The sequence below is a fragment of the Electrophorus electricus genome, chromosome 4 (genome assembly GCF_013358815.1).
Source record: "Electrophorus electricus isolate fEleEle1 chromosome 4, fEleEle1.pri, whole genome shotgun sequence".
Lineage (NCBI taxonomy): Eukaryota > Metazoa > Chordata > Actinopteri > Gymnotiformes > Gymnotidae > Electrophorus > Electrophorus electricus.
In genome coordinates this window covers 14,681,048-14,696,105 of record NC_049538.1, presented here as the reverse complement: position 1 = coordinate 14,696,105, position 15,058 = coordinate 14,681,048, and the positions used below count along the sequence as shown (strand labels likewise).

General features: G+C 48.6%; 1 protein-coding gene across 6 annotated transcripts; it reads right to left on the bottom strand.

The window, feature by feature from the left end:
* Positions 1-332: 332 nt before the first annotated feature.
* Positions 333-13,968, bottom strand: bicra (BRD4 interacting chromatin remodeling complex associated protein). 6 transcript variants are annotated; one of them, XM_027023682.2, is made up of 16 exons: positions 13,937-13,968; positions 12,707-12,783; positions 12,100-12,145; positions 11,896-11,941; positions 11,276-11,341; positions 9,010-11,055; positions 8,539-8,724; positions 6,126-6,707; positions 5,478-5,676; positions 5,277-5,374; positions 5,041-5,169; positions 4,733-4,782; positions 4,328-4,476; positions 4,037-4,131; positions 3,842-3,944; positions 333-3,453 (listed from the first exon to the last, which is right to left on the bottom strand). In XM_027023682.2, the coding sequence occupies exons 3-16, from the start codon at positions 12,138-12,140 to the stop codon at positions 1,802-1,804; spliced, it is 5,442 nt and encodes a 1,813-aa protein (XP_026879483.2). In that variant the 5' UTR covers positions 12,141-12,145; positions 12,707-12,783; positions 13,937-13,968; the 3' UTR covers positions 333-1,801. The 6 variants fall into 6 exon arrangements, with proteins under 6 accessions (XP_026879483.2, XP_026879484.2, XP_026879481.2 ...); XM_027023683.2 differs by lacking the exon at positions 12,707-12,783 and having other exon boundaries at positions 13,937-13,966; XM_027023680.2 differs by lacking the exons at positions 12,707-12,783; positions 13,937-13,968 and having other exon boundaries at positions 12,100-12,687.
* Between the last annotated feature and the right edge of the window lie 1,090 nt (positions 13,969-15,058).

Here is a 15,058-nt window from a genome sequence, read left to right as displayed (position 1 = left end):
TGCTAATGTTTAGACAAAAGTCACCCCCTAATGGACAATAACAAAAATGCAATCCCGTTTAAGTTTCAACGGTCTGGTGCTCAGTAACTGTCACTTTGGTGACAACATACAAAACAAATAGCATGATTTTTTTCATAAAAGAAGCAAGGTTTAATTTACAGTTTTACTAAATGTACAGTTCCTTTTTAAAAAGTGTCATTATACACAATAAATACAATACAAAATTAATTTGTAGTACTATACTTCAAATTCTTATTCTATTTTTTTCTTTACATTATTATTGTTCTTTTTTCCATGTCATTGCTTAAGCTGTGTTTGCTTTTGAATTGTCCAAAGGGCTGTGAAGAAACCTAAAGTATGTGTACAAAATGATATATATAAATGATAAAGGTTACTTGAGTTCACCGACAGAAAACACTGACCAACAGGGACACTTAACCCCAGTCAGTTATACTCAACCAGTTGTTATACTCAAACCGGACTCTTGGGGATCACGTGGCAGTTGCGTTCCTCTGCCGTCACACTCCTGAATCGGGTCATGGGATCATTAGGAAACCATTTGTGAGCAGGATCAGGAGTGTACGAGCAGAAAAGCCCAAGCCCACGCAGGATACACCTTCCCAGGACTGGGACCAGACTGACCGATGTCCAGGGAAGCAGGATTAATTCTGGGGTGAACAGCGTCGCCCCGAGAGTCATCCCTGCCCAAGGAGCTTCCTCACACACCTGGGGCCCACAGTCAGGTCTTTAGCAGGTGTGGAATACCGCAGGCCGTGACTCTTGGAAAGGCATTCCGTGAGCAGGGGTGTTCCCCAGGAGCAAGGCTGCATACAAATCTGCCGTTCATCTTTTTCAAAAGTTGTCTTGGAAAATTTAGAGGAAGTTGTTCTGGGGGTTCACGTTGTAACCAAGAATAATAAATAAATCAAATATGGTGACTACACTTGTGATCTGTAAATTTGTTCAGCAGTGGCATTATTTAAAAAGGCAGCAGATCTTTTGCAGGTCTAAGATTTTTCTGTGTGATGAAAGGATCTTTCTTTTTCAATGCCAGTACACTGAAGCTGTTCAATCAGGGAACTTCACTGAATAATTTTCAATACCAGTCTTTATAAGGGGAGAGTTCAGTGCCGTTTCAGTTTCTATTCTACATCTTCATAACTTATATGATTCTGTGTTAAAGAGGGATAACCATAGTTCCACTCATCTCTTTCCAACAGATAGACCTCGCCCCCTCCCACACCCCCCCACATAAAAAATAAAATTTCACACGGCAGATAAATCAGTTCACCTGACATGATTAAACACAATGTCACCAAAAATTAACATGTAAAGAGAGAATGCTATAGTTATAAGGTAAATTCATCAGGGACCATACAGCAGACCATTTTTTAAGTACATAAATCAAATCGACAGACTGAACTGACTGAACCATTGTTCACCACTATTAGTTATTATTAATGAAGAGGACTTTTGTGTAAAAAAAAAACAACAAAAAAACAAAAACAAACAAACAAAAAAAAAAAAACCCTGATTAGGAACTGGCCTGAAGCTTCCCACGCAAGAACACAAAGAAAAACCAAGATGAGCCAATCGTGTGAAAGTGCATTACATCCTTTCCAAAGTACAACTACAGGGCCATTTGTAAACCAAACGAACATTTTTCTTCAGTCCATCCATAGACAAACAAGGCAAACACAGCTAAACAGAGGAAAGTGACTCCACGTCAAACGCTCTCCCTCCCTCCTGGAGCTCCCCCACACATTCCAGTCTCTCGGCGTCTCCGGACTCAAGGCGTCTGTTATCTCCCGTGAGTCTGTGACACCAAACCGCCGTTCTGCCCTCGGCCCCCTACCTGTGGGTGCTGGGACGTGGACGACGAAGAGGGAGAGGAAGAGGAGGAGACCGAGTGCCTGTAGGAGGATGAGGAGGATGAAGGGGGTGCGGGGCCCTGGCGGTGGTGCATGTGGTGCTGGTGGGGGAGGTGCCGGTCCGCAGACCCCCGGCCCGCCGGGCCCTGCTGAAGGTTCAGGATGCTGTCTATGGCACACTGTAGGTGCTCAGTCAGCGAGTCGTCGGGCGGGGGGCTTCCGCTCGAGAAGCTGGCGTTGTCCATGTCTGGCGAGTCGGACTTGCACCGTTTTGCGGGAAGCGAGGAGTCTCTCGTGCAGGACGTTTCTCCGGGTGACGGCGGGCCTGGTGCATGCTGGTCCATGCGAAACATCCCCACTGCCCTCTCCCTGTTTTTGCCAGCTAAGCCTGTCCCCCTCCCCGCACGGACCCCTCTGTCGCCATCATCCTCATCTTCTTTATCAGAGAACTGCAGTTGCTGCTGTGGGTGGTGTTGATGGTGGTGGTGTTGATGGTGGTGGTGATGGTACGCATTTTTGATCCCACGGTAGAACTCGTCCTCCACAGCTGCCAGGCCCTGTGAGCCGGGGTCGGCGTGGGGCGGGGTGGGCCCACAACCGCCTTGCCGTTCCAGCTTCACGCTGGCGATCACTGTCCGTTCTGCCTGGGGGGAGGAGGCGAGTGGCCCCGACGGCGCTGGTGGGGGGGCGGGTGCCGCATCGCCCCCTCCTGGTACTCCTGGCCGGTGCCGAGGGCTGATGTTCTCACGGTACGTCTTGCGCAACGGGAGGCGGCAGGTGGTTGACTGAGGTGTTGCCGTGGAGGCGGGGTTTCGCTTCACCCCGCCCACTTCGTGGTGATCCAGAGTGCCATTCATTTGTGCAGAAGACGACGACGACGACGACGACGACCAGGATTGAGAAACGGAGGAAGACGGGGCGGTGGAGGAAGCTGGGTCGCCTGTGCCGGAGCTGGCGCGATTGGGTGCTGCGCTGAAAGAGGTGGGGTTACAGGTTGGGGGCGGAGTCCTAATGACCGTTGTGGTTTGGGTGACGGGTGGTCTGGTTTTGGGGGGTGGCTCGGGGCTCTGTGGTGCATGCTGGCTCTGTGAATGGACTGGATCTAACGCTGTGTTATGAACCACTTTACTGAACCCCGCCTCCTGCTTGATTTTCAACTTCAAGCCGATTCTCTGCCGCGCCTCGTACGTCTTGATGGGCGGCTTGCTGGCCCGCTGAGGAAGGGCGTCATCGTCGTCGTCGGCAGAGCGAGAGGAGGAAGGGGTGCGGCCAAACGAGCTCTGCCCCGAGGGCTCTGCGCTGGGCCGTACCACTGCTGCAGGTGTGGGGGTGCAGCTAGTGGCCCAAGACACCAGTGCCCCCCCACCTCCCTGCTTTATCACGAGTTTGGTAGGGGGGAAGGGCACGTGGGTAGGAGCAGCAGTGGTCACTGGGGTGGGTGCGGGGGCTGGGACAGGAACAGGGGCAGGGGGCGGGGCAGCAGCTCCATGTGCCGTCACCGTGGCAGACGATGCTGTCGGCATGGAGTTCTGTTCCACCGCTGCAGGCCGTCTCAGCAAAGCAGAGTTGGCCACAAACTCTTCTATAAACACACCAAAAAAAAAAATCACATCCGTTAGAAATACCATACTGACCAATCACATCAGTTAGCAATACCATGTTGATGACTTCCTTTGTGAGGCATTAATGTAGTCCTCAACACAGTTCATATTAACATTTTTTCCGGCAACATTGTACCATCTTCTAACCCTTACAGCTGGGACATCACTGCGATCTTTAGTGTGTCCTCTGACCCAACACACCTCATTCCAATCAAGTGTTCGCTTATGAGCCGATTTGAATCGGGTGTTTGTGAAAAGAGCGGAACAGTAAGCAGAGCAGAGCCAGTAGTTGACCCTCAGCCCTAGACCACCAGTGCCCCCTGACACGGCAAATCCGGAATTCTCATCCCAGTGAGGCGGGTGGAGTACCTGGTTTCTCTTTGGCCAGGATCCTGTCCTGGTTCAGCGCCATCTTCTCTTCCTGGATGAACATCCTGTCGATCATCACCATCTCCGCAGAAGGACCAAGCCGCTGTTCAGAGCAACACAGCAAGAAGCACAAGGACCAGGTGAGCAGAGGTCACCGGTATGACGGGTGAGACTGAGACTTGAGTGTGCTCATACCCTGGACTCTTCAAACAGCAGGTGGCGATATTTGTCCAGCATAGCCTGTGTGCGCTTCAGAAGGTTGTTGGAGACGTTTTCAAATTCATCGTCCACTGGGCCATGAGGAAGTGTTACACAACCAACCAGCAGAAAAAGACCATGACACACAAACATTCAAGTCACTGGAGTTATGAAACACTTGATTCATGGTTCATTCAAAGGCATGAAGTGGAGCTGAATAAAGGCCAGTAGCATAAGCCGGGTAGCGTGAGGGTAGTGGGAGCTTCGGCTGGTGTCCGGGTGCTGTACCTTTGCGGTAGTCTTGAGGGGATGGAGCCATGCCCTGGTACAGGTGGTAGGGCAGCAGGCGGTGCAGTGTGTCCTCGAAGGAGCTGAAAGGTGAACTGTAGTCTGGGTGCAGCACAGAGCCCTGCAGCTTTCGCAGCTGTTCCAGCATCCTATACAATCAAACACACACACACACACACACACACACACACACAGAATGTGCATGGACACACACAGATACGTGTGTGCGCGCACACACACACACACGCCCATCCATCAGTACATCATGCAGATTCCTTACACATCCCTTTTATACTTTCTTTGCATGAGAACACAATACCTCCACTAAAGCAGAAAGTAAGCCACATGTATGAGTTTAAAAAGGCTGTTTTGCAGGCCCTGCTCTTAGCCACACTTAACACTGACCGTGCTTCCTTGCTTGGTTCCATATTAAAAGGCCTTTTTAACGCTGAAGTCTGTGGAAGGGCACACAGAACAACCTTAAAACATGCAGGACGTTTTAACACCACCAACAGATACACCTGTTCCACCATGTGCCAGGCGTAACATTAAAGTGGTGCTGTATGTATGAGACTTGTCTGTGTTTGAACAGGAGCTAGAGGCTGTGGTGCAGATGGTGTGCGGCTGCCTGTGTGATGCAGGTAGGGTGTGTGTGTGTGTGCATGCATGTGTGTGTGAGAGAGAGAGAGAGAGAGAGAGAGAGAGAGACTTGCCTGCGTTTGAACAGGATTTGGCTGCTGTGGTGCAGGTATCTGGGAGAGTCCGCTGCTCAGAACCTGGATCTGCAGGCCTGCTTTACCTAACGAGAGTCCTCCAACTGCACTGATCACCCCTGCCTTTGCCTGGACAGGACAAAATGCCAGTGAGAGAGCACCTCCAAACCGCTATTCCAGTTACGTATACATTATAGCTCAACAGCACATGTTGGCACCGATTCAAAATCGTGCACCTGGACAGTCTGAGCAAGGTTTGGAGGGGTTATTCCCTGACTAACCGTAACCCCACTCAGTCCCGGAGCTCCCGAAAACACCGGTGCGTCATTTGGACCTGCAGAGACAGAACAATTAGAAAACAAAGGAGCATGATTTTAAAATAAATCAACGACAACAACCACCTCCACCCGGCATGTGGTGAGAGTGAGAGGGCCTACCAGTGACAGAGGACTTGACCAGCACAGATTTCTGCTGCAGCAGAGCTGGAGCCGGAATGGCAGTACTGGCTGTGGACACCAGCGGCTGAGCCATGCGGGTCTCGACCAGCTTGCCGAACTGGCTGGCCGGTTGCGCCTGGGAGACCTGCGGCTGGGCCTGGGCCTGTTGCTTGGCCTGAAGGAGAATGTTCTGCTGAATCTGAATAACAACAGAAGGCCACGGAGATTAGGCCCTGTACTCTACCGGCATCCGAATCAAGGTTCCAGCAGTTAACATTAGAGAGGGGGTCCAAAAACAGCCCTCCTAAGATGTACACCGTGAGCCAGAGCCTGTGTCTTGGGCGCTCGCCCTGCGTGACACTCATACAGCCCACTGTACGCAACTGGGTTGAGGAAACGTACATCTTTTCCCCTGCGCAATGCTCTGTTGCTATTTCTGCAGAGAAACTAAATACGGGGAATTTGTACAGGGAAAATAAATGTGGTTGTAACAAATATGCCCATTGGTACTGCTGCCTTTGAATGACCAACCTGACTCAGGAAATCTTGCATGCGATCTTAGTTGCCACATAGATGTCCGTAGACTTTTATTGTGCTCTTGGAGAATTCATAATAAAAGCCTGCCAGCTTGCGTCAGCGGCGGCTTACCTGGTGGAGCTTCTCCAGAAGCTGCTTCTGCTGCGGGGAGGGCTGCGCGATGGACGCCATGGTCTGCAGCTTGGTGTTAATCAGCTGCAAGTGGTGCTGCTGTTCGGCAGTCAGGCCCGGCACGGCGACCTGCTGTTTGAGCACCGTGCCACCGGGGGCGCTCACCACCGGCGTCGCAAACTGGAACTGCACGGGAGGAGCTTGAGGAGGCTTTGGCGAGCAGGAGGAGGAAGAGGACGGCGGCTCCTGCTGGAGCGCCACGGGCTGAGGGAGTACCTGCGGGACCTGGGCTTGGCTCTGCGGGGCCTGCGTGGTGGGCTGGGGCGGCTGTGGGGAGCCGATCTGGTTGTGGATGATGAAGAGCGGAGGTAGAGAGGAGGGCGGCTGGCTCTGCGGCTGAGACGGCGGCCGAGACTGCGGGGCGGGGTGGGGGGACTGGATCTGCTGCCCCAGCGTGAGGGGGGAGGCCCGTGAGGGCTGGGGGCTGTCCGACAGAGACGGAGTCGCACTGTGAGTGGCCACCGTCTGAGAGGGGGAAGAGCTTTGGACCTTCAGAGCCTGCTGATGTGCTGCAGATGGAACCTGTCAGGGAGCCAGAGGTGGCCAGTCATTATGTGGTTGTCCATTTATTACTCTGGACTTGAAAACAGACCCTTAAAAGTATAACATAACATCAAAGACGACGTGTATTTTGGTGAGGGGCAACCACAGCAATATACAACAACAAGCAGCATTAAAGGATAGCAAGCAGAATTATGAAAGCCTGAATTTTTGGAAGGAAAATCAGTAACAGAGGACAAAGTGAAAAGAAATACGCATTCATTGTACAAAACATACAAATTGTACAATAAACATTTCTGAAAGGGAAGTGCCCTGAAACACAGATCTGGAACTGCACTGGGTAGGGCTGCAGATGGGGCCACATCACAGAGGAAAAAGAGTGCAAAGTTATTAAATCAACACCACGGAGGAGCTGCAAAGCTTTAAACGCATGAAGGTGTGGGGGACGACAAAAAACACAGAGATCCAGTAGGGGCAGCAAAGAACGGGCAAGGATCTAAAAGGGCTAGAAAATGATTTGAGGTCAATTTATTTCTCATGGGTGGGAGGATGGGTGGGAGGGTCAGGGTTTGACAGAGGTCAATTCCAGCAGTGACATGAAGAGATGTGTAATTTACAAACAAACACACACACACAGGGAGGAGATGAGGATTCCTTAGCTGATACCAAGTAGTACGAAGGAAAAACAGCCAATCGCAGATTCAAAGGCTAAGGTTCACCACACTTCGACTAGAGGCTGCACTTAGAAAAAGTGTATGGCTATTTGTGATTAAATAGTCGCTAAGCCTGCAGAGTCAGAAGGCAGGTTCTGTGCACATCTCATCAGCCTGTTGTCCATGCTAGTGCTTAGGACCTGATAAACACATGCACACGTCACCCCGGTATTAGAGACACATCCACAGCATTAGTCAGATCAGCAGCAGCTAAATGAAAACTATGGACACCAAATCAATATAATATGTTTGAGAAGGTCTCAGTTTGACACAAGCATACAAACGAGGTAAAATTATGAAGATTAAAAGTATAGCACAGTCTTTCCTAATTCCACTCATTTCTCTCAGTTTGTTACATACATGTTTGATATGAGGTGCCTTTTTTCTTTTAGAAACTACTAGAAACAGAACAGCTTCATAATGTAAGCCAAGCAAAGAGAATACAACAATTTCCATGAATCTAGATAAGTTGCAAGTAAAAGCAGTTATCCCTACACAAAACCTAAAAATCACATCTTTTAATTAATTTCCGTTAGACAAGCTTCACTTCAAATCACTTCCACAAAATCCTCACTTTTCATCAGATCATCCTCTTGGCCATTATTAATTTAAAACATCATCCCTGCTTAGTTTATAAAGGCAATTTCAGTGCACAATCAAAAAGACACTTTTACACATCTTCTCTGGAGGTTACATGAACGCACGTTCAATTCTCTAATTTCCTGAATTTCTCTCATGCGGTTATTTTATTAAAATATCAGCGTTTAACACAGAGGGGTTTGGATGTGTAAAACACCACAAACCATGTCCCTATTTTATAAAACAGAGAACAGCAGCACCACCACACCAACAGCAACTATCCCACCCTAACTCTCAGTCAACAGTGGCCCATGAAAGTAGAAAGGGACAGAAGCAATTACACCGAATAAGACAACGGAAACGCAGACAGGTAGCAGAGTGGCAACAACTGAAAAGGGGGATTTGATGATGAGCAGAAAGGCAGAGCAGGAAAGGAGGCCATGAGAGCACTGTGTGTATGTGTGTGTGGAGGGCGCGATTCTGCTGGGAGACATGTGCCGATACGTAGCAGTGCCAGCAACAAGTGGGTGGGGCTTAGTGCAGAGCATGAGCTCATCTACCTTGTTAACCAATGCTGCCATGTGGGCGGGACCGAGGGAGGGGCTCGGACTCTGCCCCGGGTGCGTTTCGGCTAACGGGATGTCATGGCCTGTAGGGGCGGGACCAGAGCTGCTGCCGCTGACGATAACAGATGCAGGTACGCCCACAGAGACAGGTGGGTCTTTCCCTGCTTGGTGCAGCTGGTCCTGACATGAGCACATTTATCAATTCAGGAGGGGGAAAGGTACAACAGCAACCTAAAGTGGGGCATGTTCAGCAGGACTCTACATTGCAAAAAAAAAAAAAAAAGTCAGACAGACCCAAATTTCACAGCTTAGCTTTGCAACGTCTGTACAGCACGGTGCTATATCGTACTAGCGAATGTGGCCTGGGTCAGAGGTCAGTTGGCATTTAACTTTCCTATGTCATTATGTTGGTTTAATGGCAGCAGTTGGCACAGAGTACATAAACAATGGAGAAGATGCACTGACCTGCTGAAGGAACATCTGCACAGACTCCTGACTGAGAATCATGCTAGATCCAGGCGGTGTGAACAGCACTTTCCCTGGGCTGTGCTGCGTCTGGGAGCCCAAACCCACAGCGGTGACGGAGGACGCAGACGTAGCAACCGTAGAGGATGGAGGCGTAGAGGAGGGGACCGATACCGGTGCTGAAACTGACACAGCTGTCTGGACGGTGAGGATGGAGGGTTGGGGTTGGGGCTGGGCAGCTTGCTCAGTGGAGCTACCCAGCACGGTGATGCTCTCTCCAGGCTGGCACTGCGCCATGACCGCTGCTCCAGTGCTGCTGTTGGTGGGTATGCCACCGGTCTGCTGCTGCAGAGCTGGCTGCAAACTGACCGCCGGGCTCAGGCTCTCTATCGACAAGGAATTCTGTATGGGCATGCCCTGTATAACCGTCTGAACGTGTCCTGTAACCGGATGAGCTTGAGTCTGTGTCTGGGCTAGAGAGACTGGCATCTGGAACAGGGTGGGCTGGCCCATCTGACCAGGCTGTAGCTGGATGGGCCCAGAGAGGATGTGGGCAGCACCAGGATGACCCTGCGAGGCCAGTACCTGGCCAAGATTGATGTTCTGATTGGCTGTCAAGATTTGATTGGCGGCGATAATCTGTCCACCTGGTCCCGAACTGGTGATGATGTGACCTGCGGGATGCTGAGTCAGGATCTGCCCTCCTGTCTGAATCTGAGGCAAGAGGAACTGGTGGTTCTGACCTTGCAGGACAGCCTGAGATGGAATGACAATGCTGCTATGTTGGTTTAGCAAGTGAACACTAAGTGGCTTGCCTGACGTTGGAGTGCCCTGTTGCTTAAACAGGCCTTGTGGGAACGGCGCCCCCTGCGTTGTTGTCTGTGTACTCAACACTACATTTGACATTTGACTGGCAGGCTTGCCAGCGAGGAAGGCTACATTCTGAGCTGCAGATGCTGGGACTTGCTGCACCCCTAGAGCCTTGCTTGTATCGTTCTGCAGCGCATGTGGGACTGGCAGTTGTTGCTGTTGCTGTTTGAAGAGTTTAGGTTGGATGGCTCCACCTTGTGGAGGTTTGGGTTGTATTGGTGTTGGCGTTCGCTGAATAATGACATTCTGCATGATTTGGCTTTGGGGCTGAGGCTGAGTTTGAGATCCAATTCCTGTGCTTAGGGATGTACCGCTGAATCCAACTATAGCACTGGGTGCTGCCATTGTGGTACCACTGCTGTTGGTGTTTGTGCTGCTCACACATACGGCTGGGCCATTCAAAGATGGAGAGCCAAGAGTGGCCTTGCCTCCCTGAATCAGAAGTCCCCCCCCAGAACTAAGTACAGAACCTCCAAGACCAGTCTGAGCTCCGCCACTCGTAGCGTCAGGCCCAGGCTGGTGTAGCTGATAGCCACCCATGGTTTTTGCCAAGATCTGCTGCCCAGACGGGTTGATAGTCATGACAGTGGGTTGGCCCACGACTTGAATCTGTCCAATGCCAAGATGTCCAGACTGACTTCCGTTTGGTAGAGTCTGAATCGGCTGAAGGGTCATATTTCCAAGTCCAACCTGCTGCATAAACGGCTGGACACTTATGGCCTTGTTCATGACCTGGGGTTGAAGCTGCAGGCCTGGGTGAGCCAGAACTGAGCCAAGCATGTCTGTGGTTGCACTGGAAGGTGTGGTAGTGGTGCCTTGACCTGGGAAGATCTGAGTAGTCCCCCCAATTCCTACACCAGGCAAGCTAGCATCAGGCAGTGGTTGGACAACCTGCGTCAGGCTAGTCAGGCCAAAAGAGCTGAGATCAAGCTCGGCTTCGGCCTCCTGGAGGCTCTGCTCCGTGATGTTGGCTTCTGCCAGGCTCTGCTGAAGAATGTCGCATGGTTCGTGATTTGAGCCGACACCGTTGCTTCCGCCGTCCCCTCCTCCACCCCCCGGCGAGCCCCCCAGGATGTCATCGTCCTCCAGAAAGTCCAAATCGACGCTGACTCTGGGCAGCCCGGGCGGCTCACTCGCCGACAGCTGAGCCTGCGTCTGCACTTCAGGAACGTGTCCCTAGAGGAGACAGAAAAGCAAAGGTTTACACGCACACATTTGGTCGTCTTATGAGGGGAACAGGACAGACAAGAAGGGACGGCTATGACGAGCAGAACCTCACCGGAGGCCCATGCAACTTCGGATACGTTTGCGTCCGATTTGACGGATGGGGCTGGAGAACGCATGCTACGTAATCAGATGGAGGCAAGGCGGTGGGGACGTGGGGGACACTACTCACCCCAGCACTGCTGAAGAACGAGCTGGACGGGTCACTCGAGCCATCCAAAAGGTCGTCAGTGTCCAGCTACAGATAGACATACCCACGATAGGACAGACAGGCCACCACAGCACAGACAGGGGCAGAGAAGGGACAGGGAGCGAGCACAGAAAGTCAGGGGTGGAAAGGCAAAAGGAGGACAAATCAAGGATAGTGTCCACTCCCACCAGAAAGCAGAAAGCCAGCAAAGAGTACAAGCGTAAGAGAGCAACGGGACAGTTAAAACGGGAGGGAAATCCCAGAAATAGGAAACATTAGATTAGTGTGTCATTTTTTAGAATTACCAAAAGAGGAAAAATCGAGCGGTGAAATTCGGAGGTGCAACCTTATTCTAAAGAAGACACTGATAAGCAGGACAAACAATTAGAGACAGAAATGACCACCTGTAGAGAAGCGGAGGTGGGTGGGAAATTTAGGCTAGTGTGTTGTATACACATTAGCTTTGCTGAGCGCGCATGTGTGCGATGGCCAAGGGTTTCTTTCTGAAAGTGGAGTTCTGAAAGTAGCGTTTCAACCTTCATTCCAATATTTGGAAGGAACCCCTGTAAAGCACCACTCTGGATTCTGGGCTTGGTACTCACTTGTGTTTCTGATCCATGAAGAAAATCATTGAGAGCTTGTGGGTCACTGCAAAACAAGAAAGAATCATTCAGTTAGTTCACCACAACAAACACTACTATGGAGATTTATATCCAATAATGCATAAACATATAATCCATCACCAGCACTAAGGTTTTTAGGTTCTTACAAAGGAAGATCAAATCTGTGTAAAACTATTCACCTACCAAATCACATCTAGCAAGCACCTGCCATCTTCATCATCCATGTCAACTGAAAACACAGTTTGAAGATGATCAACAACCCTTAATACACACATTTTCAACACCAAAGGCAACTTTAAAAATAACCCAATTCTGAAATAATTTTTATGTTCTATTTAATGATTTATTGTGAGCTGTTATGAAATGATACAATGTGGAACCCAAGTAGCATTCAGACTTGAGAGAACTTTTACATGTACAAAGAGCTCAATTGAAGCTATTTGTATTTTTAAAGTAAAAGACCAATAGGACTTCATCTCACATTAAACAAGACCCAAGACAAATAAATGCCCAGTACACATGCAACCATGTTTTGCATGAGCGCGTGAACATAAGAAATTTACAAGAGAGAAGGGAAGGGTTTTTTGTCTCCTGCGACTGTAATTTTGGTCTTGACTGTAAAATAAGCATTTAGTAACCTTTTACTAAACAAAGTAAGTTTTAGTTTTGTGCATTTCTTTAATAAGGACTTGAACATCACAACAGTCGACTTTAATACCATAAAAACTACAGTCTGTGGTTTGGGCTAATTAATTTTGCTGTATACATTTTAAATACAGTCAATACGTACTATTCCTTGTTGTTACGTTGGTCCACGCTGACGAGAAACCAATTCTCGGCCAATCAGCATACTCTACTAATTCTAGGCTATATTGAAAGGAACAGAATTATAACGTCAAGGACAAAAACATTAACTTTCTTTTAGAAATACTACTATCGGTGTGGTGGTAGGTCAAGCAAACTGGCGACACGGAGGAAAACGCAGTGCTGAACGGTCTTTCTTCAGCTGCAACAACCGTGCGGAGTATCGGAGGGGAAAGCGCGGTTTTTCACAAACACAGAACAAACGCGAAACGTTGCGTTCTTACACCCCTGAGAAACAAAAGCACACAGAAACCTGCGGAAACAAACCGGCTAACCATAATACACTTCAAAAGATTTCAAAACTTGGATATCTTAACGCGATCATTAAGTTGGAGCTATTTAGGAGGGCTCTAAACTCAAACAAGCAAAACCACAAAATGAAGATGAGGTAGGCGGGGACCCAAGCAAAGCTAACCGAAGAATAACCTGCGGAGGGGAGCCTATCATGACCAGGTATTTTCTGCATCCATCATTCGTCTGATCCGTTTAGCGCATATAAGAGTAAATCCCACATAGAGCAGAGGGAACACAACAAGACATGAATGGAGACTCTGGATCTCTAGGAGACGGCGGTTCTACTTAGCTTTGCATAACTCCAACTTACTCAAAATACAGACCGATGCAATGCAATTATGTTATTCTACGACCATTTTAAAAAGGATCAGCTAATCGCGTCGACCGTCTATTTTCATCCACGTTAACAAGCCTCCTTGATCACCGTTTTTGCTGCAATTTGTTAGCTGTAGCTAGCTAGCTGACTAGCTGTAATTTGGCGTTAACAGGTTTAGACGCAGTACAAATAAATCTGACAATAACTGAATACCACCACAAGGTATATGAAATACACCGGTATTCCACAAAAACACGGAGCGCGAACAGCAAATATTTAGTGTTTAGCTACCAATATAAGCTACTGCGTAGCCTAGTATCTTTCTCATTGCGAGCTAAATTTGAGTTTATGTTGGAATAGTCTTGGACCAGGGGGTATGCTTGGGAATTCGCTGTAAAATCAACCTATTCGCCATCTCATGCAGCAGTTCGACTGTATGAAGGCGGTAGCGCGGAGGTTCGCGATCCGCGTGCAGTATGCAAATGTTGCAGCTTTACGGTAGTTATTCCGATTTATAGAGAAATTGCTACATTGTAACAAACTCACCCGAGACGATAGAGGTGCAGGCGGCGCGGGGTCTCCGGAACGGCCCTGCACGGGCTCCGAGTCAGGACCCGGCCACAGAACGCAGAAGCAGGAAACGGAGGCCCGACGCATTTGCCTGATTAATAAAATCAACACCGCTTATAGAAACACGGTCAGTGTTTACATCGACATCCTCACTCCTTCTCGTAATTAGGTCAACGGTTCATAAATTTTGAAATGCTATTATTATATAAAATTACAAGGACCGTATTCATCGGTTTTCCTTGTAGAACTTGGTAAACATTTTGGAAAGTGTTCATTCATGTAACACTTATGCCTTACTGTATGTTGTAAATTATGAATATGGATTTCTAACTGAACACAGTACAAAAATATTATAACTTGTATTGTATATTTATCGTTCTGATACTGGGAGTATGACCCTTAAGAAAAAAATAATACCTTTTAATAACCAACAGGCGCTTATGCATACAGCTTTGTCTTGGGTCCCGATTCTTTTTGTGCCACAGATGTCTATTTTTGATGAAACACTGAGTACTGTGATTGGACCTCAGTTTTAAACATCACAAATAAAGAGGTGGATCAGATCACGCAGTATATTGGTTGATTGGCTTATTTTTTAACCATTTGCTCAAAACAAGAGAGAATGGCGTTTGGTCAGGATATCGAGTTACTTTTTAATAGGGGGCGTGGTGCAGCGTTTTGTTTATGCCCTGTGATAGGTGGAATTTAAAGTTGCGCTTGAATTGTATACAGTTTGGGTGTGGCTTGGAATTATTTATCCCGGTTTTTTATTTCACGTTACTGATGTGAAATAAAAACAATAACTCTAGAGCTGCTTGTTACCACGTGGGATCTGTTGATCCGCATATAACACATTGTTGTTTTAGATTCTATTTATTTATTCATTCAAACAAATTTTAGTATTGTGTCAGCTACATACACAGTTTTAACACCGGATTGGTAGAGTAACACCTGCCAGTGGGCAAATTAAGTCGCGTAAGCTTTTAGGTCCCAAGTGTACGGTTGAAAATAAGCCGCTTGTCACTTTCAGCTCGTCCTGGTTCTGTAAACTAGCACGAATCGGCGCCTTTTAAAGCATTTACTAATCGCATGTCTTTT